General features: G+C 35.1%; 1 protein-coding gene across 4 annotated transcripts in view; it reads left to right on the top strand.

The window, feature by feature from the left end:
- LOC136026574 (equilibrative nucleoside transporter 1-like) overlaps positions 1-27,074 on the top strand; it is a 112,123-nt gene that overhangs the window by 32,318 nt on the left and 52,731 nt on the right. For 3 of the 4 annotated variants that reach the window (XM_065703278.1, XM_065703276.1, XM_065703279.1), the window contains one exon: positions 1,064-1,145. In XM_065703278.1, the coding sequence (XP_065559350.1) occupies positions 1,064-1,145 (82 nt within the window). Of the gene's footprint in view, positions 1-1,063; positions 1,146-8,784; positions 9,226-27,074 lie in introns of those variants that run through there. The other variant, XM_065703275.1, reaches the window with a different exon arrangement.

The following is a 27,074-nucleotide window of genomic DNA, read 5'->3' as shown; positions in this document are numbered from 1 at the left end:
GAAAAATAAGTAACAAAAAAAAATCAAAAACCCCTTAGATCAGGGTCTTACGGTTTTAAACTTAAAGCTGTTCAGTTTTCAGCCCTTCGTTGATACTTTTTGTCGGGGGAACCATTATTGTTCCTATTTTTTCGTTCTATGGTTGCGTCCCCTTCACCCAAAACTTAAGGATATATGTTTTGCGGTAATCTGGGAAAAAAAAAATTCAGGATCCTTCCTTGGAAAGGGGAATTTCCTCAAATATTTTTTGATATTATCAGTTTTGTCTTTTCTCCAGCGCGAAAGCGTTATTTAATTTAGTTATTTATTTGTGATTGTGAAAATAAAAATCTTAATATTAATCTTGGCCCAGAAATTTGCTGCCATGAAATTTGAATAAGTGGCCTTGCTTGAACCTTCCTTTCCCCCCTGCAAAGTGTAGTGCTTGTCCTGTGGTGGCGCAGTGGGTTTAACCTTAGCTTGGTAATACGGGACCCAGAGATCGAATCATGCTGCAGAAATGCACTGCAGGGCCGACGCAGGGACCTTATTAGTCAAGAAGCGTCGTTAATCTGATACAATAAAGTGTAGTGCTTTTGGCCCAGAGAACGATCCCTCAAAATTTCAAGACAAGCGAACACCCAATGTCAAGTATGCCCCCCCCTTTCCCCTATAGAGTTTATCTTTAAAAAAATTAAAGTTTGTATAACTTACGGCCCTTGCCAAAGAGTCTGTGGGGGTCATTTCACCCCCTGAGGTTTTCTTAGGGGATCATTAGACTATTTTGATCGAAATGGTTATGTCAAATTTTTATCTGACGGCAGAAGGTTGGGTGCGGGGAAAGAGGATGACAAATAAGGGTAAGGGAGGGAGTATGGTTGTCTTCCTAATCACTTTCGACATTCATAAGGGAAACTGGACTTCCAATTTCCAAAAGAAAAAGCTACTACCCAAGTTTCTAAGGCAAAAAATAAATGAATGAAAATTATACACCGAATGTAATTATAAGGGAACATTGAAGAATTTCCTCTGACAATGATTAATGAATATTAGCTGAAATAATTTTATGCTTTATACCTTGCAGATGGCACGATTTTGGAGATGAAACAGTTTATTGATGACGAAAGGCCGGGAAACATCCTGGATGGTGAACCACCAACTGATAAGTATGATTTTATTGCTAGTAAAATTTTCCATGGTATCTTTTTATTTATTGGTGTCTTTTTATTTAAAAGGTTATAAGTGCACGCAGGAATGATTCAGTACAATAATTCTAAATGCATAGGTCATGGGAAGGCGTGTAACTGGTTTTCAGGGTAATTTTTTTTTTGGGGGGGGGACAAAACCTAGTGTCACCAGGGCCTTACATTTTCTGAACTTAAATTCAAACATCGAATCTTATTACGACCTTGATAAGATAGGTTTGCCCCTAGTTTAGTAAATGCCTAGGCTAGAAAAACTTAAGAAAATTTACTTTATAATATTCAAATTAGTGAAAATTTAAACATTATTGGTAAATTTGAAACAAAACTTGTTTTAAGAACGTGGAGAATCTGCCAAAAATTAGGAAAATTAGTTTTCTTTCATTACGAATGGATCAGTTGGGTCTAAGGAGCTAAATAAGTTTTTACCTATAGTAATGTAATTATTAATTTAATTTTTTTAAAGACAATTTGATTTATTTTATAATTAAAATATATTTACATAAAGACTCACACAGCGGAAATGTCGAAATCAAAACTAAGTTTGGGAACGTAATAAAATAACTTGGGAATTGTTACGATTAGTAACTTGAAGAATTTAGAAAAAAAAGCTAAGAAAAAGACGTATTTTCATCATAGCTGCATCCAGTATGGGGGTTACCCGTTTTGATCCCCCCCAGCAAGAATATTGGGTACGGCCCTGATTCTAGTTATGAATTTTAAAAGGGAGGATTTGTCCCCTATTTTGTATGTATAGTAGGTGTTGGGAAGCAAGGGTGTAGCAAGGATTTTTGTTTGGGTGGGGGAGGGTACAAAAGAAATTTAAAAAACGGGTCAAAATTTGTTCATCTCCATTTTTTTTACGAGTCGGACAAAAAATTTTGGGGGGTTTCAAACCAGGTAACTCCCCTCCCCCATGACACGGCCTTTCTGGTAAGCTTGTCTTATTGCTCCAAGTAACAAAGACTGAAGATTTCTTGGAGCAATAAAAACAAAGTTTGCGTTTGCGCAAACTTTGCGGTTAAAAACAAAGTTTGCGGTTAAAATGGACTTTTGAAAATGGACTTCATACACTCTTCCTATCAAACAGTTCGTATTAACGAACTAAAAGTAAATAGAGACTTGGCCTAATAGTAACCGAAATTCTAAAGAAAGGAATTTCATAATAAATAATACATAAAATGTATTAATTTCTTATGCTGATTCCAACTATATAAAAATTATTAGGTTTAATGTTTCCCATCAGAAGCTTCGGACATGAGGAAATATGCCTTATTTTCGAAAGGGGGAAATACCCACAGAAAGTCCTTAAGGAGAATAGCACCATAAGATTCAGCATATTGTCAACGAATTTTTTTTTTTTTTTTTTTTTTTTTTTTTTTTTTTTTTTTGCAGAAGATATAGGATGCGTGAGTTTCTTATTTTTTTTTGTCCAAGGTGATCCTGTCGTACTAATGGTCATAAAAGATTAAAAGAGGGCTCATTCAAACGGAAATTAAGAGTTCTAACGCCCCTTTTATCTGACAAAAAGGATTCAAGGGCAACTAGTCCCCTCCTACGTCCATTTTTCCTCAAAGACGTCCGATCAAAATTTTAAGATTGCCATTTTTTTCAGCATAGTTGAAAAATCCAAATTCAACTATGCCTTAAGGAGTAGCATGACCCGCCACAGTCAAAAATTATTTTTTTAAAAGAAGTCTTTTCAGCTGAAATCAAGGAGCAACATTAAACTCAAAACGAAATGAAATTACTCCATATTTGAAGGAGGCTGCCCCTTCCTCTCTCACTCTTTACGCAGAGGTTTGACTTTTCGTCCCAATTCTTTAAGAACGACTCCTGAAACACAAAGAACTTTGAACTTTAATGAGATATATTTCTAAAGAACTTTAAGGCTTTAGCATAAAAATTTAGGGACGAGAAAGGGGCAGCCCCCCTCACATACGTAATAATTTCTGTTTATTTTAAGTTTTAATGTTGCTCTTTACTTCCAGCTGAAATTTTTGTTTTGATTTATTTAATTTTCTTATTGTGTTTTTTCGGTGAATCAATTTTGATTTCAGTCCAGTATTCTAACCAGTGATTGTTCTTTTAACAGATATTTATTTCTGTAGAACTTTAAAAGCTTAGCCGCGGTAGTCACTGTCATGTCATTATGTAAATATAAACAACTTATCTGGTTAGTATAAACTTTAGATGTCTGTGAGATCTCTTTTTGTTGTTATAGCTCAATGATTCTTAGGTTTCTGAGTTGACCAAATCTGTGTAGGGAAAAAAGGGAATAGGGTTTTTTTCCTTTCATCTGTGAAGGGGAAACAAGATGCTGTTCCTTCTGGCGAATGCGCAGTTTTTTTTTGCGAAAGGAGCCCATAAATTAAACTGAGTATAGATATCAATGAAATAGGTAGCCTTGGCCAGTTTAAGTCTGATTTACGTGTGGAGTTGCTCGGTAGGTATGCTTTTGAAACAGATTAACTAAAATAAATTTTACATAGGTTATTTATTTGTAATATTTATGTATTTTTTTGTTTGTTTTTGTTGTTGTCTTGGGGTCACGCAAGGTAGTGTATTGTTTATGGTTTTTTTTTGTTGATTTCGGTATATGGTCTCATTCTCCATATTTTCTTATTCTCCATATTGTCTCTTTATTTTCTTTGAATTTAGCACAGCCTCGCAAGCTTCGCTTATGTTGTTCTATTGATTAAGAATTTTTTATTTCTAATAAAATTGTTCTACTACTACTAATAACAGTATAAAAAAAAATCTGATAATTCGGAAAGAAGTCGGCGCAAATTCAGGAAGGTTTGAAATACGATGGGAGTGGAGAGTCCAGACAGCGACGTCAGTTCACCGAAATGTAGGTGTGGGAGTAAAATGTATTTTTCTAAATCAAGGGGGTAATTCTGTTTCTTTTTTTCATTTTTCTTTTCAAGGGAAATGCCAAAAAGGGCGTTTTAATGGAAATGCCAAATGGGTATTTTTCAATATCCAGGGAGTGGTAAATACTTGGTAGTGGTCCCTATTTCGCAGAGTTTGAGGGATGTATTTTTAAAATATGACATTATCAGAAAAGGAAGATTTGAAATATAGAGGGTTCTACCTATGGAGGGATTTATAATCTAGGGGGTTCTCCATCTATTCCAATGGAGAGGGGGATTCATCAGACTGTGCAACAAATTTGTCAAAACTCAAAATTATCAGGGATGCTCCGGAGCCCCCCTGAATTGGTCCCTGCGGTGAACACTGTTGTATTCACTGGGTATTCGCTGCATTAATAATTTAAAAATTTAGTTATAAAGAGGTCTTGTTTAATCTTCGTTGGCTTATTACTCAACAACAATCTTTTGATTTGTCTAAATTTATCACTTAGTCTAGTACTTAAATTTAGCACCAGGGGAATAAACTGCGCTCGGTGAAAAGAAAGATTTTTTTTTAAAATATCTGTTGCAAAAATAAATCTTTATTTTCATCTTGTTTTGTTCGGAAATCTTTTTAATTCCGAACTTTTTTTCAGCCAATTTTCAGAAAAAAATATAGTGCCGTTTTTGAAATAGAAAGTTACGGATAAATAATTATAAATATATACAATTAATACTAATTTAATAAGGTAAATGTTTTATACACATTTTTATGATTTAGTTTTCCTTGGTCATAACCATTGCCCTCCTGGGTTCTGATCAAGGGGCTAGAGGACCTTGCGCGAGTTTCTTTACTTTACGTTTTTCTTTTATTTACATAATAAACAGAAATATAAACTGTTACAGAAATAAATCACTACGCTAGGGAAAAATTTTAATTTTGCTAACGGGTAGCGATTAACTACAGAAACATTTCTGAGGGCATCCTAAATTAATAATGATAAAAAAATACATAAATGTTCCTAGAAGCATCCCACATTAATTAAAATAATAATGAAAAAAGACAATCAGCCTCTCTCAAAAACCCTAGAGTAACAACTCTCATCCAGATACAGCTCCATCCACCCCAACCCGGTCCTCCCTCCAGCCCTATAAACCACTCCAATCCTTCCTCCAAAAGAAACTAATCTCCAACAAATACTCTTTAGTCTTTTTTTTAAACTGTGGAAGGTGCTCAGCCTTCCAACACTCACAGGAAGTGAATTTCATACAAAAGGGCCAAGATACTTCAAAGTAAAACCAGATGTTACACTATTTTGAATATCCACAACCAAGTTATCACATCTTTTTGTATCATGCTCATGAAAATTACACGTAAAACGGTAAAACTCATTAAAAGTTTTCGGGACTAGATTATATACAGAATTTAACACAAACATCGCCGCTTAATAGTCCCTTATCGGTCCAACATCGAATTCGAGATTCGACCTTCGAGACTTGAAGCATGCACTGGTGTCTCTAGCATCTTTTACCTTCTTCTTTTACCTACTTCCCAATTATTTTTGCTGCTTTATTTTGTAGAATTTGCACACGCTTATAATTAACATAAAAATTGCTGCTCCAAACTATACATTTGTATGATATATACGGGTAGATTATTGTAAAATATATCGTGCGAAAAGTACGTTCCAGAATATGCTTCAGTGTTGACAGGATGCCAACTCCATGCGTAATTTTGGCGGAAATAATGTCGCTATGATGCTTCCACGATAGATTAGAATCAATATGGAAGCCAATGTATCTCAGTGATTTAACTTGTAAAATAGGCTTTTCACCTAACAGGACTTTACTACTTACATCAGCAGAATCACCCGCTCTACAGAATGTCAGTAAAAACGTTTTCTTTACATTTACACACAGCCAACTTAAACTTGTAAACACTTCTAATCTTTTGAGAGCATCATTAGCTTTTGCTATTAAATCATCGACTGGTTGGTTGACTGTTGACGGTTGACTGACAGTCAACTGTCAGCCGTCATCAGTCAACCGTCATCAACAAATCAGTCGACAGTATTAACCGATTTGGCAAATTCTGTTAGCACAGTGTCATCCGCAAAAGAAGTAATGCATGCATCCTAGAGGTAAAAGCGCATCATATCCACGTAAACTAGATAAAGTAAAGGGCCCAGCACAGAGCCCTAAGGCACACTACACTTTACAGGAAAAGATGATGAGACTACATCATTTAAAACGACTTTAAGGGATCTACCGTAAAGATAGCTCTCAAACCATCTTGGATAAACTCCATGTATTCCAAGACTTCTTATTCAATGAAGCAATACTTGGTAGTCAATCGTGTCAAACGCTTTTCTAATGTTAATGAAAATAGACATAGGTACGTTACCTGATTTTAATGCACAGTTAAAACTTTAAACCTGGTGTTTTAAGGCTTGTGTCGTGGAATGGTCCTTACGAAACCCAAACTGTGTCTGACTCAAAATCCTATTCATCTGAAGGAAATTATAGAGCCCTTTATGTACCACTGTCTCCAGTATATTTGAAAAGATGGGTAGAATTGATATGGGTTTCCAGTTTTCTAAATCTGACTTGCGACCACACTTTGTGAAATGAAATGATCTTCGCCATCTTAAATTGCACCGGAAAACTACCCTTTTCTAGGTAAAGATTTATGATAAAAACTAGACAGGGAAGAATATATCATAAAATCACTTTAAGAGCTCGAAGGGACAAACATCAGCATTGGCAGAATTAGACTGACCTGACTGACAGACCTGACTGCACAACTTTACACACTTCTTCACTCGTACACGACTGAAATTCCATATTTAAAGTTTCACCATGGACGTCATTAATAGTATTGAAGTTCGTTTCATTATATTTTTTGCTAACACTAGATTGCACCTTGGAGCCAGTATTTGAGAAAAATTAGCAAACTTATTTACAATGTCAGTTGAATCACCAAGGTTGCACCCATCCAAATTAATGTCTCTTGAGGTCTCTTTTCCCCTACCACCCTTTGATCTTGTTTAAGATAATCCACGTTTCCTTCATATTACCTTTACAACTTATTTACAGCTTATTCAAACTTATTTCCATAATAATCAGACGTTGCTTTTCTCCTCAGTTTATTCACCAGATGTCTTTGCTTTGTAAATAAAATAAAAGACTCATCACTTTTCTGAAAACTTTAGGAGATTTTCTTTAAATTTTCTAATAATTTTGTCTTTGTATAAACCTGTCATTATTTTATAATAGTATGATTGAAAATGTCTCTCGTGTGAAAATATTATATTGTGGCTCTATTTTTTGGCCAACAATGGGATATGTATCTCTTTAAAATTAGTAGTTATACTGCTTATGCATAGATTTCATCTGGGAGGAACAGGGGACCGAGTCTCAATCCTGAGACCTCTCAATCCTGAGAAACAAGATATTAAAACAACTTAAAAACGACTAAACCAAGAAATCCTCCCAGTTAAACACTGGTAAAAAGATTGCTATTGCTTTGTCCCCCTCCCCCCATAAAATTATCTTTCTGTGCCATCTCTAGTGTGCCTTACAGGAAAGGCAAGGGTGTTGGAGGTGCTTGTCGTCACCTGTTGAAAAAAAATTTTAGCAGAAATTGAGTGTGTTAGTAAAGGAGGATAATTGCTCATTTTTTCACCATGATCATGCCCATAAAAGGAAAGGCTTCATCGTTTGTTTTTTGTTTTCGTTTTTTAAGGGGACATAAATTCTCCAGTAGACTTTGTATGCGCTAAGATTTAATAGTGTACATATTTTTTTCTCTTATCCTATTTATTCTAATGTTGCCAACACTTTGAAATAAACTCTACCATTATTCCGACTAAAATTGTACCGCAAGAGATTAATTTATAACATCTGAATAGGACGTTAAAACTTTGCTGTAACAAAAAAAGTTTTTCACGAAACTAAAACTTGAACAAACGTCCAACTCAGAAATAAGCAAACGAAACCGAAATTTACCGGAAAATATGATTGTACCAAAACTTGTCCAAATGTACCGCATTGAACCAGGACCTCCAATTGTACCAAATACGATTCAGTTGTACTGCGTTGACAACGCTGATTTATTCTTTTGTGTTCGAGCCACGTCATAGTCACGTCTGTCGACAAAAAATGCATAATTTTATAAATAGCACGGTATTTCATTTTTATTTTGGCGTCACAGTTGTATTTCAAAAGCAAAAAATTAAAATTGCAAAAAATTAGTTTGAAGAGTTAGCACCAATACTAATTTGAGTCCAACTGTTCTCTACTAACACTAGGTTTTCTTAACTTTTGTCAAGTTCATATCAAAGATTAAAAAAAAGCTGTTCATAGTTTCAACCTTTTCTAGTTTTAACATTTATGCCTTAAATCTCGACTCTGATTGGTTAGTGAAGAATTTTATGCTTGAAAGTTGAACGACGTTCAACTCGAGAAATTACGAACGAGGAACGTAATTGGCGCTGCAGTCGTGCGTAATTTTGATTTTTATCAACAAATGTTGCTATAACGTTGCCTCGGCATTTTTTCTGTCTTTAGATATTGTAAAATTTCTTCTTGCGAAGTTTCTCCTTTTCATATTATTTCTATATTATTTTGTCCTTTATGCTCGATGTTTAAATATTGGCATAGATGGCCTCTGTTCCCGCGTTTGCTTATCCCAGTTCAATTGATCGATTTTGCCAAATTTCCCTGGGAAAGTCACTTTAGGGTAAACAGTTGCGTTCTGTTTGCCCTATTGTTCATTCATAAGATCATGGACCGTGCGTTTGTCACATGACAAGTTTAAATATTAGAATATAGATTTGTGATTTTGACAAGGATTTCGTCAAAATGGTTAGTATTGATGACCCGTCAATAATTTATGCCGACGCTGAGGAGATAGCCGCTATGCGAAATCAAGAGCAGCGGCGCGTAAGACTTTATCTGGCGCCGCTGGCGAGTTGTGAAGATATTGCTAATAGTACGTCGAATTCGTCGCCTTTGGTAATGACTAAAACGCGCAGGTCGAGTAATAGGCCAGATTTGAATGATGATTTTGAATCGGATAGTCCGAGACGAACTTTATTACCGAATGATCGTAGTGAACTTCGGAATAGTGATTGTGAGATGAATGATACAGCTGATACTCCTCAGAAAATAATTTTGCCTACTGATAGGTAATATCCTGTATATAATAGAGCCGTCCAAGGGTAAAAGTACGTATGCGCACTTTTCATTTTTCGACAACTTGAGGCTCAAGGTTTGCGGTCTAAATCAGGTTTACGGTGGAAACCGCCAGATTTACGGCCAGGTTTACGGCCGCCAACCATTAGGGCAACAGTTGTGCTTTCACAAGAAATAATGCTCAAAATCGAGCTATGCTCGACACGAGTTGAAGTTATTGAAGGTAGATTTTCCTAAAATCTTCTAAGCTATTTCAAAGGGGGCATGAGTTTGTCTTATAAGACTCGGAGGGATTTGAACAAGGGAATATCCTGGGATTTTGTTCAGAGTTGGCATCAAAAAGAACTTTGGAAAATGTATCAAAAACTTATTTATTTGCATTTTTGTTACTTTTTCACAAGTTACAATTTTTTTTGGAGGGGCTCAAAATTGGCACCTCCTCCCCTGGATGCGGCCATAGATCTGAATCTACGACACTGCAGAATACTGATACTAGTAATAAAATTTGAAACCATCCTTGTATCAAAAGTATGATTGTCTTATATAAACTCAATTTTCTGTTACAATCAGCAAGATTTCACCAAGAAATTTTTGGTGTCGTTGATATACATTAGGTGTGTAGGGGAATGCAATCGAAAAAAATTAAGATCAACATAACGCGGATGAAAGTTAACTCCACTGTTTAACTATAATTAGGTTAAATGGTCTTTTCTAGGGGGACAACCTGGTTTGAACCCCCCTGAAATTTTTATAAAGTTTTTCTGACCCCCCTCCCCGAATATAATTCCTAGGTCCTGCCACGATTAGATATCATATTTTTTTTTGTTCGTAACTTTGAAAAAAGCCCAGGTCTTCTCCGACTTCTGTTAAATCCTTTATTTCAATTTTTGGATATTTTCGTGCATAATTTACTGGTCGATGTGAACACTAATGTTTTTTAATTATTTTTCTTAACATTTGACATATGACCCTCGAGGTACCTTTGTGACTCTAGTCTAAACCTGGACACTGATATATTTGAAAAAAAAAAAAAAAATAAGAATAAGAGCATATCCTTGTATTTTCTTTATTATTGCTACCATTATTCTAACTTTTTTTTTTGATTGCAAAATTCATAAACTTGCTGGTTACCTAGTTTCAACTCGCTATTTTTAATATATGTTGGTTCATGAGAATCTTGCTAATACCCCAGGCTGTATCCAGGAAGTGTCCCCCCCCTGAAATGTTTTTTCCAACTCGTAAAACGTAACAAAAATGAATATAAATTTTTTTTATGCGTTTATAATTTTTTTACCCCCCCCCCCCTAAAAAAAATCCTTGATACGACCATAGTAATACCATTTGATTTTTGTATTCTTTTTATTGTCATATGTCCCGATAGTGAATGAGTCGGTATATACGTACTTTTAACTTTGGACAGCCAAATAATTATTTTCTATGTAAAGTTTGAAAGTTTGTACTCTTAGAGTAAATTGGCATATTTGCTTGTTTTTTAATATTTTTTTTTTTTTTGCGTTTTGTGTTGCCAGGTATATCATGAATGCCCGATATGTAGTAAGTCCTCTGCACACGAACAAACAAAAGAATGGAAAGAAAAAAACAGAGAACGGAAAACGGGATAAAACTAAAAGATAAACCATTGCCAAGGTTAATTTTCAGTCAGTGATCTTTGGAAACAAAGCACATGCTTTGGAAAACAGCGGTGCGGTTTGAAAAATTAAAATTTAATTAAAATTAAAATTAATAAAAATTAATTTAAAAGTTAAAAATTTTGTTTAGTGTTTGCGTATAGTATTTGTTATTGGAAAATATGTATACATTTACCGGGTTGGAGTTTTCTAGAGTATGTTTCCGCAGGAGGGGAATTTCCTTTGAGGGAGTTACCTTTGGGAGCAACCTTCTACTGGGGGCGGGTTGTTTGTGGGAAAACTTTTGTACAGGAGAGGGGATTTCCGGCATGATTTTAAAAACAATCTTTTCAAATGAAAGTGCGCTAAGAATATATTTTCACCTGGAACCGTCCACAAGAAATTTTTCTCTGGGAATGTTCAGCTAGAATGAAATTGCCTGAGATGAAATTTCATGGCAGGTGAGGGGGGGGGGGGGGTACGTGGGAATAAGTTTACATGGAGGGATTGTCCATTAAGCGAAGGAATTTTCCATAGAGGTTCTTTTTCAATTGAAAAACTTTCAATAGAAAGTTTTTGTCAATTGAAAGTAAGGAGCAACATCAAAACTTAAGACGAACAGGAATTATTGCTTAAATGAGGGGGGATACCTTCTCCTCAATACCTCGCTCTTTACGCTAAACTTTTACTTTTTGTCCCAATTCTTTAAGAACGACTCTTGAAACACACGGGCCTTTTGATTAGAATAATAATCTAAAAATAACTTTAGTGTAAAGAGGGAGGTATTGAGGAGAGGGCAACCCCCTCCTATAAGTAATAATTTCTGCTCGTTTTAGTTTTGATGTTGCTCCTGACTTTCAGTTAAAACACTTTTTTTATATTTAATATAAATGAAAATACGGCATTTTTGTTAATAGGAAAATAAATTTATTCAGTTTCACTGTAAGAATTAATAAACACTCATTTTCGTCATAGGTTACTTGGGTTTTTATGATTTATGTTATAAAACTAGCAGTTTAAAATCATGCCAAATGTGAACTAAAAAATTAAACTTGGCATTTAAGCCACAAATAGTTTTATAACTCATAAAAAATTGCACGGCGTGATCATTTTGCAAATTGCAAATTGTTTAATTGTGACTTAATTAAAATTTAGTATAATGCTCTCTTTCAAAAATGCAAACTTGAAGAACAGAATATCAAGGCCACCCGCATGCTTCTTGGTAGGAGTGAATACAAAATTTATGCTTTTTTTCTGGGGGGGGGCAAAAGCTGGGCTCCCTTATTGATATTTTGTGTTCTTCTATCCCTGTAGTTAGTGTAATTTTTGATCTTTTAGGGGGGGGGGGCTACAGGATACTCCCTAGTTACGCGCAGCTAAAGTCACCCACAGTTCATGCATGGAGGTGGCTTTTTATTATGTTTTGTGGTTCATTTCGTTTCCCAGACTTTAATCTATTTTTAAGCGCCGAGGAAAGTGACAGGGAGGTGAGGTGGCAGGGATGACTGGTAGTGGGATAGCAGAGAAGTTAGGTTCTCAGCATAAGCTAAAGAACTCTATTAAGGGCCTAAAAAGAGTCATATGATAATTATAGACAACGGAATGGCGCTGCCTAAGTAAAGGGTGATGCGGTCACTATGTATAATTTTTTTGTTTATTTATTTATTAGTTTTTTTGGTTTGTTTTAGCCCATGGCACTTTGTATCGAAGAAGTTGTCGTAGAAATTTCAAAAAGAGCTTATTCGACTGGAAGTTGAAAGGGCTAGTGCCCTTTTTAATAGTGGAAAGTGACTGGATGCCAACTAGTCCCCCTTCCATGCCCACCATTTCCCAAACACATCCAATCAAAATTTTCGAGATAACCGTTTTGTTCAACGTAGTTGAAAATTCCGGAAATTATTGCTTTGAGGATGACCCCCCCCCTACCACAGCCATCAGGGCAGTGGTTTAAGTGATGCCCTGGGGTTATATAATGTTTGTATAGAACGGGTGGTCGTATAAACTTCGAAGAAGGCTCATTGGACCTGGAATAAGAAGTTCTAGTGCCTTTTGTAAGATTTTGATTAGTCAGAGGGTGGTTACCCCCCGACCCACACTTCGTATCTTCCCAAAATGAATCTGATAAAATTTTGAGATGACCATTTGTTGTAATAGAAGCTTCAAAAAAAGCTCATTTGATTGGAAATTAAAGGGGCTAGTGCCCTTTTAATAGTTGAAAGCGATTGGAGAGAAACTAACCCCCCTCCCACGTCCGAACACATCTCTAACACATCCAACAAAAATTTTGAGATAGCTGTTTTGTTCAGCGTAGTTGAAAGGTCAGAAAATGGTCCTTTGAGGAATACAACCCTCCCGAAGCTCTCAGGGCAATGATTGTAAGTTATGCCAAGGGGCATATGAGGTTTTTTAAAGAAATGGTGGTCATATAAATTTCAGAGGGGGCTTATTGGACTGGTAATCATAAGTTCTAATACCCTTTTTAAGATTCAAAGTGATCGGAGGGTGAATACCCCCCCCCCCCCCCCTTAAACACAGTCACACCTCATATTTTCCCGAAATTTCTCGAATCTTCGGAGAATGATATTAAGTTTTATTTTTCAGGTCAACTTCAGAAGTTGTAAAATCAAATTAAAAAATACTGTTTATGTCAGGATTAAAAATTGTTGAAGAAGTTTCTCCAACATGCAAATAGCAACCCTTACTATGGATTCTCATAGAAAAGAAATGAAAAGATATAAAAATTATTTCTCCATGAAAAAGACTATGCCAATAAAAAACGAACACAAATTAATTTAAACAACTTTCCTCGAAGCAAGTTTTTCAAAGAAAATAAAGAACTCCATTAAGCCAAGAATGAGCAGAAATAAAGTCAAATAATCTTCCAGTTTTAAAAGACGATAAATCACTATCAATAAATAAATGAAACTCAAAACGAACAGAAATTGCAATAAATCACCGAGTCAAGTTCAAAAGTTTGTCAGCCCTACTCATTAACATGAGTTGGGCTAATTATCCCCATGCCTTCTAAAGACCAGAACATAATTTTAACTTTACTAAAAACAAAAACGTTTAAAAATTTTTCACTTTTGTTACTCTCATAATTAAAAAATTATCAAACTGTATGGAAGAAACATCAGTATATGTTAACAAACAATCTACGGTCATTTTTTTTTCAGTCTTCAGTTTAGAAAAAGGAATTTTGATAATAGTATATGCATCAACAGAGTCGAATTTTTTTTGGAAGCTTTAAATATTCGAAATTCATTAAATTCAAAGATGATCAGTATTTCACTAAAGACTACTAACCTGTAAGAAATTGGGAGATCAAACAGTTTGTGGTAACGAACTGTGATAAAGAGCGACCCGGCTCAATAGTAACTGAAACTCTAAAAAATGGAATTTTGATACCAATTAAATAAAAAAAACAAGTTTTTTTTAAATGAAAGTAAGGAGCGACATTAAGACCTAAAACGAACAGAAATTACTCCTTATATGGAAGGGACTTTTCTTCCTCAACGCCTCCCTCTGTACGCAAAAGTTTGACTCTTTCTCTTAGCTCTACTTTTTAAAAAAGGAAAAAACTTTAGCGTAAAGAGCGGGGCGTTGAGGAAGAAAAGCCCCTTTCATATACGGAGTAATTTCTGTTCGTTTTAAGTTTTAATGTCGCTCCTTACTTTCATTTAAAAAAACTTGTTTTTTTTAATTTAATTTCTTGACGTTTTTTAATTCATGCATGTTTTGATCTTGGCTCTCCGCACATAAATAATTAAAACGAAATTTGCATATTAATTTTCTTTTCGGCTAAATGGCTTTCTCATAGTTTTAATCGAAAGATTTTGAGAAAAAAGGAGAGAGGGAGGAAGCCTAGCTGCCCTCTAATTTTTTGATTACTTAAAAAGGCAACTAGAACTTTTAATGGTTTTACGAACATTTTCATTAGTAAACAATATTCGTAATTTACGAATTAACTTATGTAACGAACTTCTATGTTCGTATATTTTTATTGCGTATATGAGGGAGTTCACCCCTCGTCGATACCTCGCTCTTTACACTAAAGCATAAATTCTGTCCCACTTCCTTAAGAATGACCCTTGAATCACAAAGGCCGTAGAATAAATAGCTGAAATTACTAAAAATACTTTCACGTAAAGAGCGAGGTATTACGAGGAGGTAAACCCCTCATATGCGCAATAATTTCTTCTCGTTTTGAGTTTTAATGCTGCTCCTCACTTTCAGTAGAAAAAACTTCTCATATTTTATTTTTTATTTTATTTTTTCTTTGTTTTTTTAAATAATGCAAGAAAATCCTGCGCCCCCTTCATTGAAAGTCTCTTCCCCCATGATAAGTTTTTCCATGGAAAGATCCTCCCGCGTAACCCCCCCCCCCCCACATAAACTCTCCCTCCCAAACCAAAAAAATCCCCCCTGAAAACGTCCGTACATTTCCCTGTAACCATTACTATATGTAAACACAGGTCAAAGTTTGTAACTTGCAATCCCTCCCAGGGAGACTGCGGGGTAGTAAGTCGTCCCCAAAGACATAGTTATTAGGTGTTTCGACTATGGTAAATAAAATGGCTATCTCAGAATTTTGATTCGGTGACTTTTGGGAAAAAATGAGCGTGGAGGGGGCCTAGGTGCCCTCCAATTTTTTTGGTCGCTTAAAAAGGGCACTAGAACTTTCTATTTCCGTTAGAATGAGCCCTCCCCCGACATTCTAGGACGACTGGGTCGATACGATCACCCCTGGAAAAAAAATAAATAAACACGCATCCGTGATTTGTCTTCTGGCAAAAAATGTGAAATTCCACATTTTTGTAGATAGGAGCTTGAAACTTCTACAATAAGGTTCTCTGATACGCTGAATCTGATGGTGTGATTTTCGTTAAGATTGTATGACTTTTAGGGGGTGTTTTCCCCTATTTTCTAAAATGAGGCAAATTTTCTCAGGCTCGTAACTTTTGATAGGTCAGACTAATCTCGATGAAAGTTATATATTTGAAATCAGCATTAAAATGCAATTTTTTTATGTAGCTATTGGTATCAAAATTCCATTTTTTAGAGTTTTGGTTACTATTGAGCCGGGTCGCTCCTTACTACAGTTCGTTACCACGAACTGTTTGATAGTTACATCAAAGAATCGCATTTTAATGCTGATTTTAAATATATAAGTTTCATCAAGATTAGTCTTACCCATCGAAAGTTACGAGCCTGAGGAAATTTGCTCATTTTAGAAAATAGGGGGAAACACCCCCTAAAAGTCATACGATCTTAACAAAAATCCCACCATCAGATTCAGCGTATCAGAGAAAATTTTCAAGCTCCTATCTACATAAATGTGGAATTTCGCATTTTTTGCCAGAAGACAGATCACGGATGCGTGTTTATTTATTATTTTTTTTCCAGGGGTGATCGTATTGGCTGAGTGGTCCTAGAGTGTCGTGAGAGGGCTCATATTAACGGAAATTAAAAGTTCTAGTGCCCTTTTTAAATGACCAAAAAAATTGGAGGGCGCCTAGGCCCCCTCCCACGCTCATTTTCCCCCAAAATCACCGAATGAAGATTCCGAGATATCCATTTTATTCACCATAATCGAATAATCTAATAGCTATGTCTTTGGGGACGACTTACTCCCCCACAGTCCCCGGGGGAGGGGCTGCAAGTTACAAACTTTGACCTGTGTTTACATATAGTAATGGTTACTGGGAAGTGTACAGACATTTTCAGGGGGATTTTTTAGTTGGGGGGGGGTTACGTGGGAGGATATTTCCATGCAGGAACTTCTCATTGAGAAAGATAATTTCAATGTAGAGGGTGCAGGATTTTCTAGCATTGTTTGAAAAAACAATGAAAAAATAAATAAAAAAGTTTTTTCCACTGAAAGTAAGGAGCAGTATTAAAATTTAAAATGGACAAAAATTATTACGCATATGAGGGTTTACCTCCTGTTAATGCCTCACTCTTTATGCTATAGTGTTTTTAGTAATTTCAACTATTTATTCTATGGCCTTTGTGATTCAGAGGTCATTCTTAAGGAATTGGGACAAAATTTAAGTTTTAGTGTAAAGAGCGAGGTATCGACGAGGGGTGAACCCCTTCATATACGCAATAAAAACATACGACTATAGAAGTTCGTTACGCAAGTTAATTCGTAAGTTACGTTTATTTTTTACTAACGAATACGTTTGTAAAATATTAAAAGTTCTTGTTGCCTTTTTAAGAAATCAAAAAATTGGAGGGCAACTAGGCCTCCTCCGTCTCTGCTTTTTTCTCAAAATCTTCCGATTAAAACTATGAGAAAGCCATTTAGCCAAAAAAAAAATAAAAAAATTAATATGCAAATTTCGTTTTAATTATTTATGTGCGGAGAGCCAAGATCAAAACATGCAGTAATTCAAAAACGTCCAGAAATTAAATAAAAAAAGTTTTTTTTTTAATGAAAGTAAGGAGCAACATTAAAACTTAAAACGAGCAGAAATTACTCCGTATATGAAAGGGGCTTTACCTCCTCAACACCCCGCTCTTTATGCTAAAGTTTTTTACTGTTTTAAAAAGTAGAGTTAGAGAACGAGTCAAACTTTAGCGTAAAGAGCGAGGCGTTGAGGAGAAAAGGCTCCTTTCATATACGGAGTAATTTCTGTTCGTTTTAAGTTTTAATGTTGCTACTTACTTTCATTAAAATTTTTTTTTTATTTAATTGTAGTAAGGAGCAACCCGGCTCAATAGTAACCGAAACTCTAAAAAACACATTTTTGATACCAATAGTTACATCAAAAGAACCTTATTTTAATGCTGTTTTTAAATATATAAGTTTTATCAAGTTTAGTTTTACCCATCAAAAGTTACGAGTCTGAGAAAATTCGCATTACTTTAGAAAATAGGACGAAACACCCTATTTTAATATAGTCTCTTAACGAAAATCACACCATCAGATTCAGCGTATCAGAGAACCCTACAGTAGAAGTTTCTAGCTCCTATCTACAACAAGAGCTAAGAACTCATATGGCACTTGTGACGAGGTCGGAAGAGCCAAGAGCCAAGAGTTTATATGGTATGAGCTCTAGCAAAATCCTAAGCATCAATAGATTGCTTTAAAAGGAAAATCAGAGGCTTAATGCCGGTTGGGATTTAAAATAAAAGGTCTGAGTCACGAGTCCTTCTAAATATCAAAATTCATTAAGATCTGATCACCCGCTCGTAAGTTAAAAATACCTCAGTTGTTCTAATTTTTCCTCTCCCTTCAGCCCCCCAGATGGTCTAATCGGGGAAAAGGACTTTATCAAGTCAATTTGTGCAGCTCACTGACACGCCTACCAATTTTCATCGTCCTAGCACGTCCAGAAGCACCACTCGCCAAAGCACTGGACCCCACCACCTAACTCCACCAAAGAGAGTGAATCCAGTCCGGTTACGTCAATCACTTAACTACGACGTTTATGAGCGTTTTCCAAGATTTCCGGTTTCTCCCTCCAACTCCCCCCAATGTCAAAAGATCTGGTCGGGATTTGAAATAAGAGCTCTGAGACATGATTTCTTTCTAAATATCCAATTTTATTAAGATCTGGTCACCCGTACTTAAGCTAAACATACCTCAATTTTTCGGATTTTTCCAAATTAACAACCCCCAGCTCCCTCAAAGAGAACGGATCCGTACCAATTATGTCAATCTCGTATCTATAACTTGTGCTTATTCTTCCCGTCAAGTTTTACCCCGATCTCTCCACTCTAAGGGTTTTCCAAGATTTCCGGTTTTCAAGATTTCTGTTTCCCCCCTCCAACCCTCTATGTCCCCGGATCCAGATCGAATTGAAAATTGAGCGTCAGAGACATAAGATTATTCTATATATCAAGTTTCATTAAGATCCGATCACCCATTCGTAAGATACCTTGATTTTCTCATTTTCTAAGAATTCCGGTTTCCCCCTCCAACTCCCTTCAATGTCACCGGATTTGGTCGAGACTTAAAATGAGAGTTCTGAAGCACAATATCTTTCTAAATATCAAATATAATTAAAATCCAATCACCCGTTCGTAAGTTACAAATACCTCATTTTTTCTAATTTTTCCGAATTACCCCCCCCCCCCAACTCTACCAAAGAGAGCAGATCTGTTCCGGTTATGTCAGTCACCTATCTTGGACTTGTGCTTATTCTTTCCACTAAGTTTCATCCTGATCTCTCCGCTTTAAACGTTTTCCAAAATTTCCGGCCCCCCTCCTAATGACACTGGATCCGGTCGGGATTTAAAATAAGAGATCTGAGTTTCGAGGTCCCTCTAAATATAAAATTTCATTAAGATACGATCACTCTTTCGTAAGTCAAAAATACCTCAGTTTTTCTAATTTTTTTAGAATTAATCCTCCCCCAACTTCCCCAAAGACAGCTGATCCGTTCCGGTTATGTCAATCCCTTATCTAGGACTTGTGCTTATTTTTCTCACCAAGTTTCATCCCGAACCTCCTCTCTAAGCGTTTTCCAAGATTTTAGGTTCCCCCAACTTCTCCTTCACCGGATCCGGTCGGGATTTAAAATAAGAGCTCTGGGACGCGATATCCTTCTAAACATCAAATTTTATTAAGATCCGGTCACTCCTTTGTAAGTTAAAAATTCCTAATTTTATTTAATTTTTCAGAATTAACCCTCCTCCCCCAACTCCCCCAAAGAGAGCGAATCCGTTCCGGTTATTTCAGTCACGTATCTAGGACTTATGATTATTTTTACCACCAAGTTTTTTCCCGATCCCTCAACTCTAAGCGTTTTCCGAGATTTTAGGTCCCCCCTCAATTCTCCCCAATGTCACCGGATCCAGTCGGGATTTAGAATAAGAGCTCTGAGACGCGTTATTCTTCCAAACTTCAAATTTCATTAAGATTCGATCACTGCTTCGTAACTTATAAATACGTCATTTTTCTAATTTTCAGAATTAAACCCCCCCCCAACTCCCACAAAAAGAGCAGATGCATTCTGGTTATGTCAATCCTGTATCTAGGACTTCTGATTATTTTTCCCACCAAGTTTCATCCCGATCCCTCCATTCTAAGCGTTTAAAGATTTTAGGCCCCCCAACTCCCCCCAATGTCAGTGTCACCGGATGTGGTCGGGATTTAGCATAAGAGCTCTTGAGATACGATATCCTTCCAAACATCAAATTTTATTAAGATTCCATCACCCGTTCGTAAGTTAAAAATACTTCGTTCTTTCTATTTTATCCGAATTAACCGACCCCCACTCCCCCCCCCCAGACGGTCAAATCGTGAAAACGACTATTTCTGATTTAATTTGGTCCGGTCCCTGATACGTCTGCCAAATTTCATCGTCCTAGCTTACCTGGAGGTGCCTAAAGTGGCAAAACCGGTACAGACAGATAGACCGACAGAATTTTCGATTGCTATATGTCACTTGGTTAAAATCAAGTGCCATAAAATTTGGAATTTCGTGTTTCTTTCCACCTGACAGATCACGGATGCGTTTTTTTTTTTTTTTTTTTTATAGGGGTGATCGTATCGATCCAGTGGTCCTAGAATGTCGCGAAAAGGCTCACTCTGACTGAAATTAAAAGTTTAAAAAACAATATGCAAATTTCGTCGTAATTATTCCTGTGCGGAGAGCCAAAATCCAAACAGGCATTAATTCAAAAACATTCAGAAATTAAATAGAAAAAATAAGTTTTTTTTAACTGAAAGTAAGGAGTGACACTAAACTTAAAACGAACAGAAATAACTCCGTATATGAAGGGGGCCATTCCCTCCTCAGCGCCCCGCTCTTTACGCTAAAGTTTTTTTTTTTTTACTGTTTTAAAAAAGTAGAGTTGAGAGAAAGAGTCAAACTTTAGCGCAAAGATCGGAGTGTTGAGGAGGGAACAGACCCTTTCATATACCGAGTAATTTCTGTCTGTTTTAAGTTTTCTTGTCGCTCCTTACTTTTAGATAAAAAAAACTTGTTTTTTTTTTTATTTAATTTTCGAAAAGGAGTCAAACTCTTGCAAGTGGACGAGTAACCTTCATGAAAATCGTACATCTAAGTTCAAGACATGTAGAGGTTTCAAGGGTACTTGTGTATTAGCCAGGACACACCCAAGAATTTGGATCTGCAAGGTCAGACAATAACTGGTTTATAGCTGTCAGTATTCGGAGACAATTAGCTTAGGCTCAGTTGAAATCTACATTGTAATTTTTTTTTTTCGGAAAAAATCAGCAAAAGACTCATTTTAAGGAATCTAAAAGTTCTTGTGCCCTTTTTTAGAATCAAAAAAGATAACACCACAGAAAGATAACAATTTCTGCTGTCAGTATTGCCCCAAAGAGGATCGAAAACCTGTCGAATGAAAATTTGAGACTATTGAGATTATTAACGACTCAAAATTACAAAAAAAGTATATATTGATTTTCCGAGTTTCAGAAACAGTACTGCTGTGCGGTGGCACCATCTTTCCTAAATGCGTCGGTAGCAGTGGCCCTCTCACATTTAGGGTAACTCTTAGGATGGTATTAAAAACAAATAGAAATTGAATATTTTTCAAATAAGAGTAAAATGATGTTAAAACTCAACATGAAGTGAAATTTTTATCTTAATTGGGAGGGGACTGTCTCCTCCTTAACCCTCAACTCTTTACATTAAAGTTTAACTTTAATGTAAAGAGTTGATGTTTCCCCCTTGATGTTTAAGATTCCCCCCTTGATTCCCCCTTGATGTTCAAGAACAACTGCTCAAGCACAATAGTAATTTGAATGGGAAATGCCTTATGAATAGAACCATGGACGTATCCATGGGGCGAGGGGGGCTATTTGGTTTGCCCCTATCCCCGAAATTTATGTACGAATCGTAAAATAGTAACAAAAATAGGTTTTGTTGTGTTTTGTAGGGTTTTTAATCCCCCTCTTCTTAACAAAAATCCTGGGTTTCTGCGTTGAATAGAAGAGCTTATTGACGTGAATTCGCCTTCAAAAGTAAATCTTTAAGCTCAAAAGTTTTGAAGGGCAATTAGAAAGTTGCTTTTTATTACCTAATATCTTTATTAACCAATGGCTAGAATTGTTGCGCTCGCCTTTCTCAGTAAGGGTGAAAGGGTTATCATATTTTAGTTTTGCATTTTCTTTTAAGGTTTTTTTTTTTTTTTTTTTATCAGTTTATTTTGCACTGAGGACGGTCAAGCGGAGGTCTTGACCGAAATATTTGCATAATTTTCATTATTTTTTTCACTGGCTGTTAATTGTCCTCGTTCCTTTGCGATTTTGTGTTTTGACTAGTAATCTATTAAATAAATTTACTTATTATTGATTGTTCCCAATTATTGATTTTGTTATTAATCTTAGCTATCTTTTCATCTTAACAATATCATTTGATTCTGGAACAGGGACACGATTTCTTTCCCAGCAAATTTTCTAGACTAGGAAACTCCCAGCAAGACCGCGAATAGCCATTTCTATTGATTATTCCAAGTTTTGAAGATGGTCCTTTGTAAGGGCATTCAAGAATATATTTCCCTGGAAACCAGTACTAATTTCCCCCATTTATTCTTGAAGCGTGTTTCTTACTTTATTCAACAGGTCACTAAACTGTTGACTTATATATCTCTTGTTTTCTGAACTGTTAGTAAGATGTAGACTTGTATCAGAATAAATTATGGTATAGGGTAAAAAAAAAAATGAAATTTTGTAATTACCAAAGAATGTTTATTTTTAAATGTATATTTCAGTTTCCTATTTTGACTAATGTTTGGTTAAAAATAAACTAAAACTAAATATGATCCTTTGTTAATATGTTTAAAATATCTTAGAAACCATGCTAATTTCTTCATATTGCGTTGAAATAATATAGTCCCTTTATTTGTCCTGTATTTATTTATTGTCCTCAAAATTCTATTGGGTCCTTCAGGGCTTGTAATTGAAATTTTTCGTTTTAAATTAATATCATCTCTGTCTCTGAATGTGTTGACTATCCGCTTTATTTTGAACCGTCATTAATATATGTATTTTTGTATCAGAATAATTTGTCTTGGAGGGTACATTTTTTTTTTACTTAAGACCATTTAATTTCGTCATATTGCCTTGAAATAATATAGTTTCTTTATTTGTCCTGTTTTTAGTTTTTGTCCCCGAAATCCGTATTGGGTCCTTCAGGACTTGTAATAGAAATTTTTCGTTTTAAATTAATATCATCTCTGTCTCTGAATGTGCTGACTATTCCCTTTATTTTGTACCGTCATTAATATATATATATATATATATATATATATATATATATATATATATATATATATATATATATATATTTTTGTATCAGAATAATTTGTCTTGAAGGGTATAAATTTTTGTACCAGTTTACTAAAATACCGTTTACTAAAATGATATCTTTTAACTTGTTATTTTAACTAATGTTTGGCTTAAAATAAATTAAAACTAAAGATAATCCTTTGTTAAGCCATTGAAAAAGATATTTCCCTGGAAACCATGCTAATTTCCCTATTTTCTGTTTAAATACTATAGTCTTTTTATGCGTTATATCTTTATTTATTGTCCTCGAAATTAGAATTGGGTCCTTCAGGGCTTTTAATAGTAATTTTTAAAAATAAATACCATATCTAATAGGTCTCTGAATTTGTTGACTATCTCTTTTATTTTGAACCGTTTTTAATATATGTTTTTTTTTGTATCGGAATAATTTGTCTTGGAGGGTACAACAAAACTGTTGTCACTTAAGACCATTTATTTAAATATTATCTTTAAATTTGTTATTTTAACTAATGTTTTTCTAAAAATAAATTAAAATTAAAGATGATCCTTTATTAAGCCATTCAAAATATATTTCCCTAGAAATCATGCTAATTTTCGCAATTTCTCTTTAAATGCTGTAGTCCCTTTATCTGTGCTCTTTTTATGTATTCACCCCTAAGTTCCAATAGGCTCTTTGCGGCTTGTAACAGTGATTTTTTTGAATAAATGTCTTATCTAATAGGTCTCTAAGTTTCTTGACTATCCCTTTTATTTTGAACCGTCATTAACAGATAAATTTTTGTATCAGAATAATTTATCTTGGAGGGTAAAAAAATTTATTGCTGCTACTATAGACCATTTATTTAAATATTATCTTGTAACATGTTATTTAATTCATGATCATCTAAACATTAAAACTAAAGATGATCCTTTGTTAAGTCATTCAAAAAGATATTTCTCTAGAAACCATGCTAATTTTGCATTTTCTCTTGAAATACTATAGTCCCTTTATCTGTCCTGTTTTATTTATTCACCCCGAAATTCGAATTAGGCTCTTCGGGGCTTGTAATAGATTATTTTTTTTTCGAATATATGTCCAATCTAACAGGTACCTAAATTTGATGACTCTCCCTTTTGTTTTGAACCGTCATTAAGACATTTATTTTTTTTTTGTATCAGAATAATTTGTATTGGATGGCACAAGAAAGTGAAACTATGTTATTATTGAAACACCATTCATTCTAAAGTTTTTCCATTTTATTTATTTTTTTTTTTGGACGGAGGGAGTCAAAACGTACAATAATAGCGAAAAATAAAGAGATGGTGATCTTGGAACATAACCTGCTTCCTTCAAATCAAATAACCTGAAACAATAATTGAACACAGAATATTTAACATATACAGTAAAGCAATGAAAAGATAGAACTATACAAACTGGCCACCAGCACTGCATATTTGGCAAGCATAACTGAACCAAGAGCGTTTGTACATTGCTATAATCAAACCTGTCACTTAATTTAATACCCTAATAATTCAATAATTAAATTTATAGATTTAGTAATCAAATATAATTTAACAATTAATTAATTTGATTAGTTTAATTTATAAATTATATTCCATAATTAAAAATAATTCAATAAATTTAATTTAGGAGTAAAATGTACCTTAATTTAATAAATAAAAATAAATGCATTATAAAATCGCTGCTGCGTTGGAGTTGAAGTCAAGGTTCCCCGTTTACTTTCCTGAGCTTCTAACCTTCCCTCAATTTTATTAAAAATATCTTGTTGCGTCAAGCATACGCCTTGACCAGTCCTTCAGAAGCGTTTCCGAGTCCTTGACGTCCTTAACGGATATAACGTCCTTAATGAGTAAAGTCTTTAACGATTTCCGTAGTAAAGCAACGCAAAAGTTTTTGTATAAAGGTTATAAGGGAGCTGCTGCACCCAAATAGAGTTTGTAAAGACACCCATTTTTATCAAGTACAAAGGCACCCATGTAAAAAACGCTGAGAAAGAGATTTGAGCTCAAGTGGAAAGAAACCTCTTGCCTCAAATTTGTGAAAAATCTGTTTTTTTTTGTAAACCATTAAATGAGCCCTGACTCTTGAAATAGAATAATGTTTACATTCATTTGTAAAACCTATAAATGTAAAGATTTCAGTCTCCAGTTCCCTTCAGATGGCTGACAGAACTGATTTGTGTTTGTTTTACTCTAATTAGCCATGGCTCTCAATTCTTTCATCACTTCCACCAAGTTGATAATTCAAAAATCAACGGACATAAGTAATATGAAAAGGACAATTGAATTATCAACTTGGTGGAATTGATGAAAGACTTGAGAGCCATGGCTAATTAGAGTAAAACACAAATCAGCTCTTTCAGCCTTCTGAAGGTGATTGGAGACCAAAAAATCATTCAAAGATTTATGACCAACCATGTTTACAGGATCACTGTAAACAGGTTATGTCGAGAGTCTGGACTTCGCCAGTTCCCTTTTTCAGACCAAAACTTGATGACCAAAACCCTTCTCGCAAATAGGACGTTTCAGACAATTCTGGCAAAAATTATGGCTATCTTGCCTATGATTGTTCTACCAATTTATCATTTCATTGTCAATCGGCGAGTGATTTGACTTTCAGTCTGATCTGTATAGGGTGTACATTTCGGTAGCCATTTTTTAGACTTTGAATTATTTCCAAAAAGAAAATCCAGCGCTCACTGGTAATAATTTTTGGAGTGTAGAGAAGAACAGGATGATAATCTGGAGAAGTGGAAACATGTTTCCCTTTGGACAAAATGAAAACTGGAAAATGATAAACCTGGTAAAGGAAAAACGTGGCACCCAGCCTGATGTCATCCGTCCAGGTGAATGTTTCTTGAAACCTAGAAAAATCAGGGTAGATTCGAAATCCCAGAAAGATACTCCTTTATTATCTAGGTTCATTGGATCCCTCCATTTTTCAATGGGTTTTAATTTTTGGCCCTACTTACTCTCCCTCTAATTTCACTTTTGATCCAACCCCTATGGTCCAACTCTCCGGAAATACCGAACAGAAAATTTGAAAACCGATGGAAAAAATTCCCAAACCATCTTGAAAAAATATGAGCACTGAAGGTGTTGTTTGCGTTAAACTTTTGCAAATTATGGAGCTAAGTTAAGAAAATGTATTCAGAAAAAGTTTGAAAAATGCTTTCTTTTAAGTTGGTTTTTGAAATATTTAGATACTATGTTATCACTTTTTTCCTTTTTTTTGAATATTTCGTTTGCTAAGTTTTTGTGTGTAATCGTCATTTTTCTAGATCTCTCAGTGCTCTAATTTTCCGATTTTTTTTCAGTTTTCTTATTTTTTTTCTTTCTGTTTGTTGCCTACAAGCACGGTTTTGACTTTGACTAGAGATAGTCTAAATTATATTTTATTATTAATCAGTAAGAATATACCAATGAAAAGTTCACACATCGTGCAAATAATGTAAACAACTTTTTTACTACTACTACCACTAACAATAACTCACTGCAGCACCAATCCGCCTGAGGCCAAGACAGCTATGCACGCTCCTTCTCCAACCTAATCTGTTCAAGGTCTCCCTCTTTAGACCCTCCCGGGAAGTTCCCATTTCCTTTAAATCTTTATTTATGACATCCTCCCAACCTAAACGAGGACGACCTGCTTTCCGTGTAGCCCCAGACGGTTGGCCAAAAAGGACAATCTTCGGCAATCTGTCATCCTTCATCCGAGAACGTGGCCTAGCCATCTCAACCTTTCTTTCATTATTGCCCTGGACAGCGGGATTGAACCCCATTTTTCGGACAACCTACTTTCGTGCAAACAATGCAAACAACTTTCATGCAAACAATATGAGCGTCTAATTTTAATATTCAAATGAAACACACAACGAAACCACCAGCGAAACACCTACCGTCGCCTAAAAAAGGAATGACTGTAAACTGACTGTAAAGTGACTGAATGACTGTAAAGGAATGTCAGTGAACTTAATTTTTC

The sequence above is a fragment of the Artemia franciscana genome, chromosome 4, assembly GCF_032884065.1.
Source record: "Artemia franciscana chromosome 4, ASM3288406v1, whole genome shotgun sequence".
In the NCBI taxonomy this organism is placed as follows: domain Eukaryota; kingdom Metazoa; phylum Arthropoda; class Branchiopoda; order Anostraca; family Artemiidae; genus Artemia; species Artemia franciscana.
This window is presented reverse-complemented; position numbering and strand designations above follow the sequence as displayed.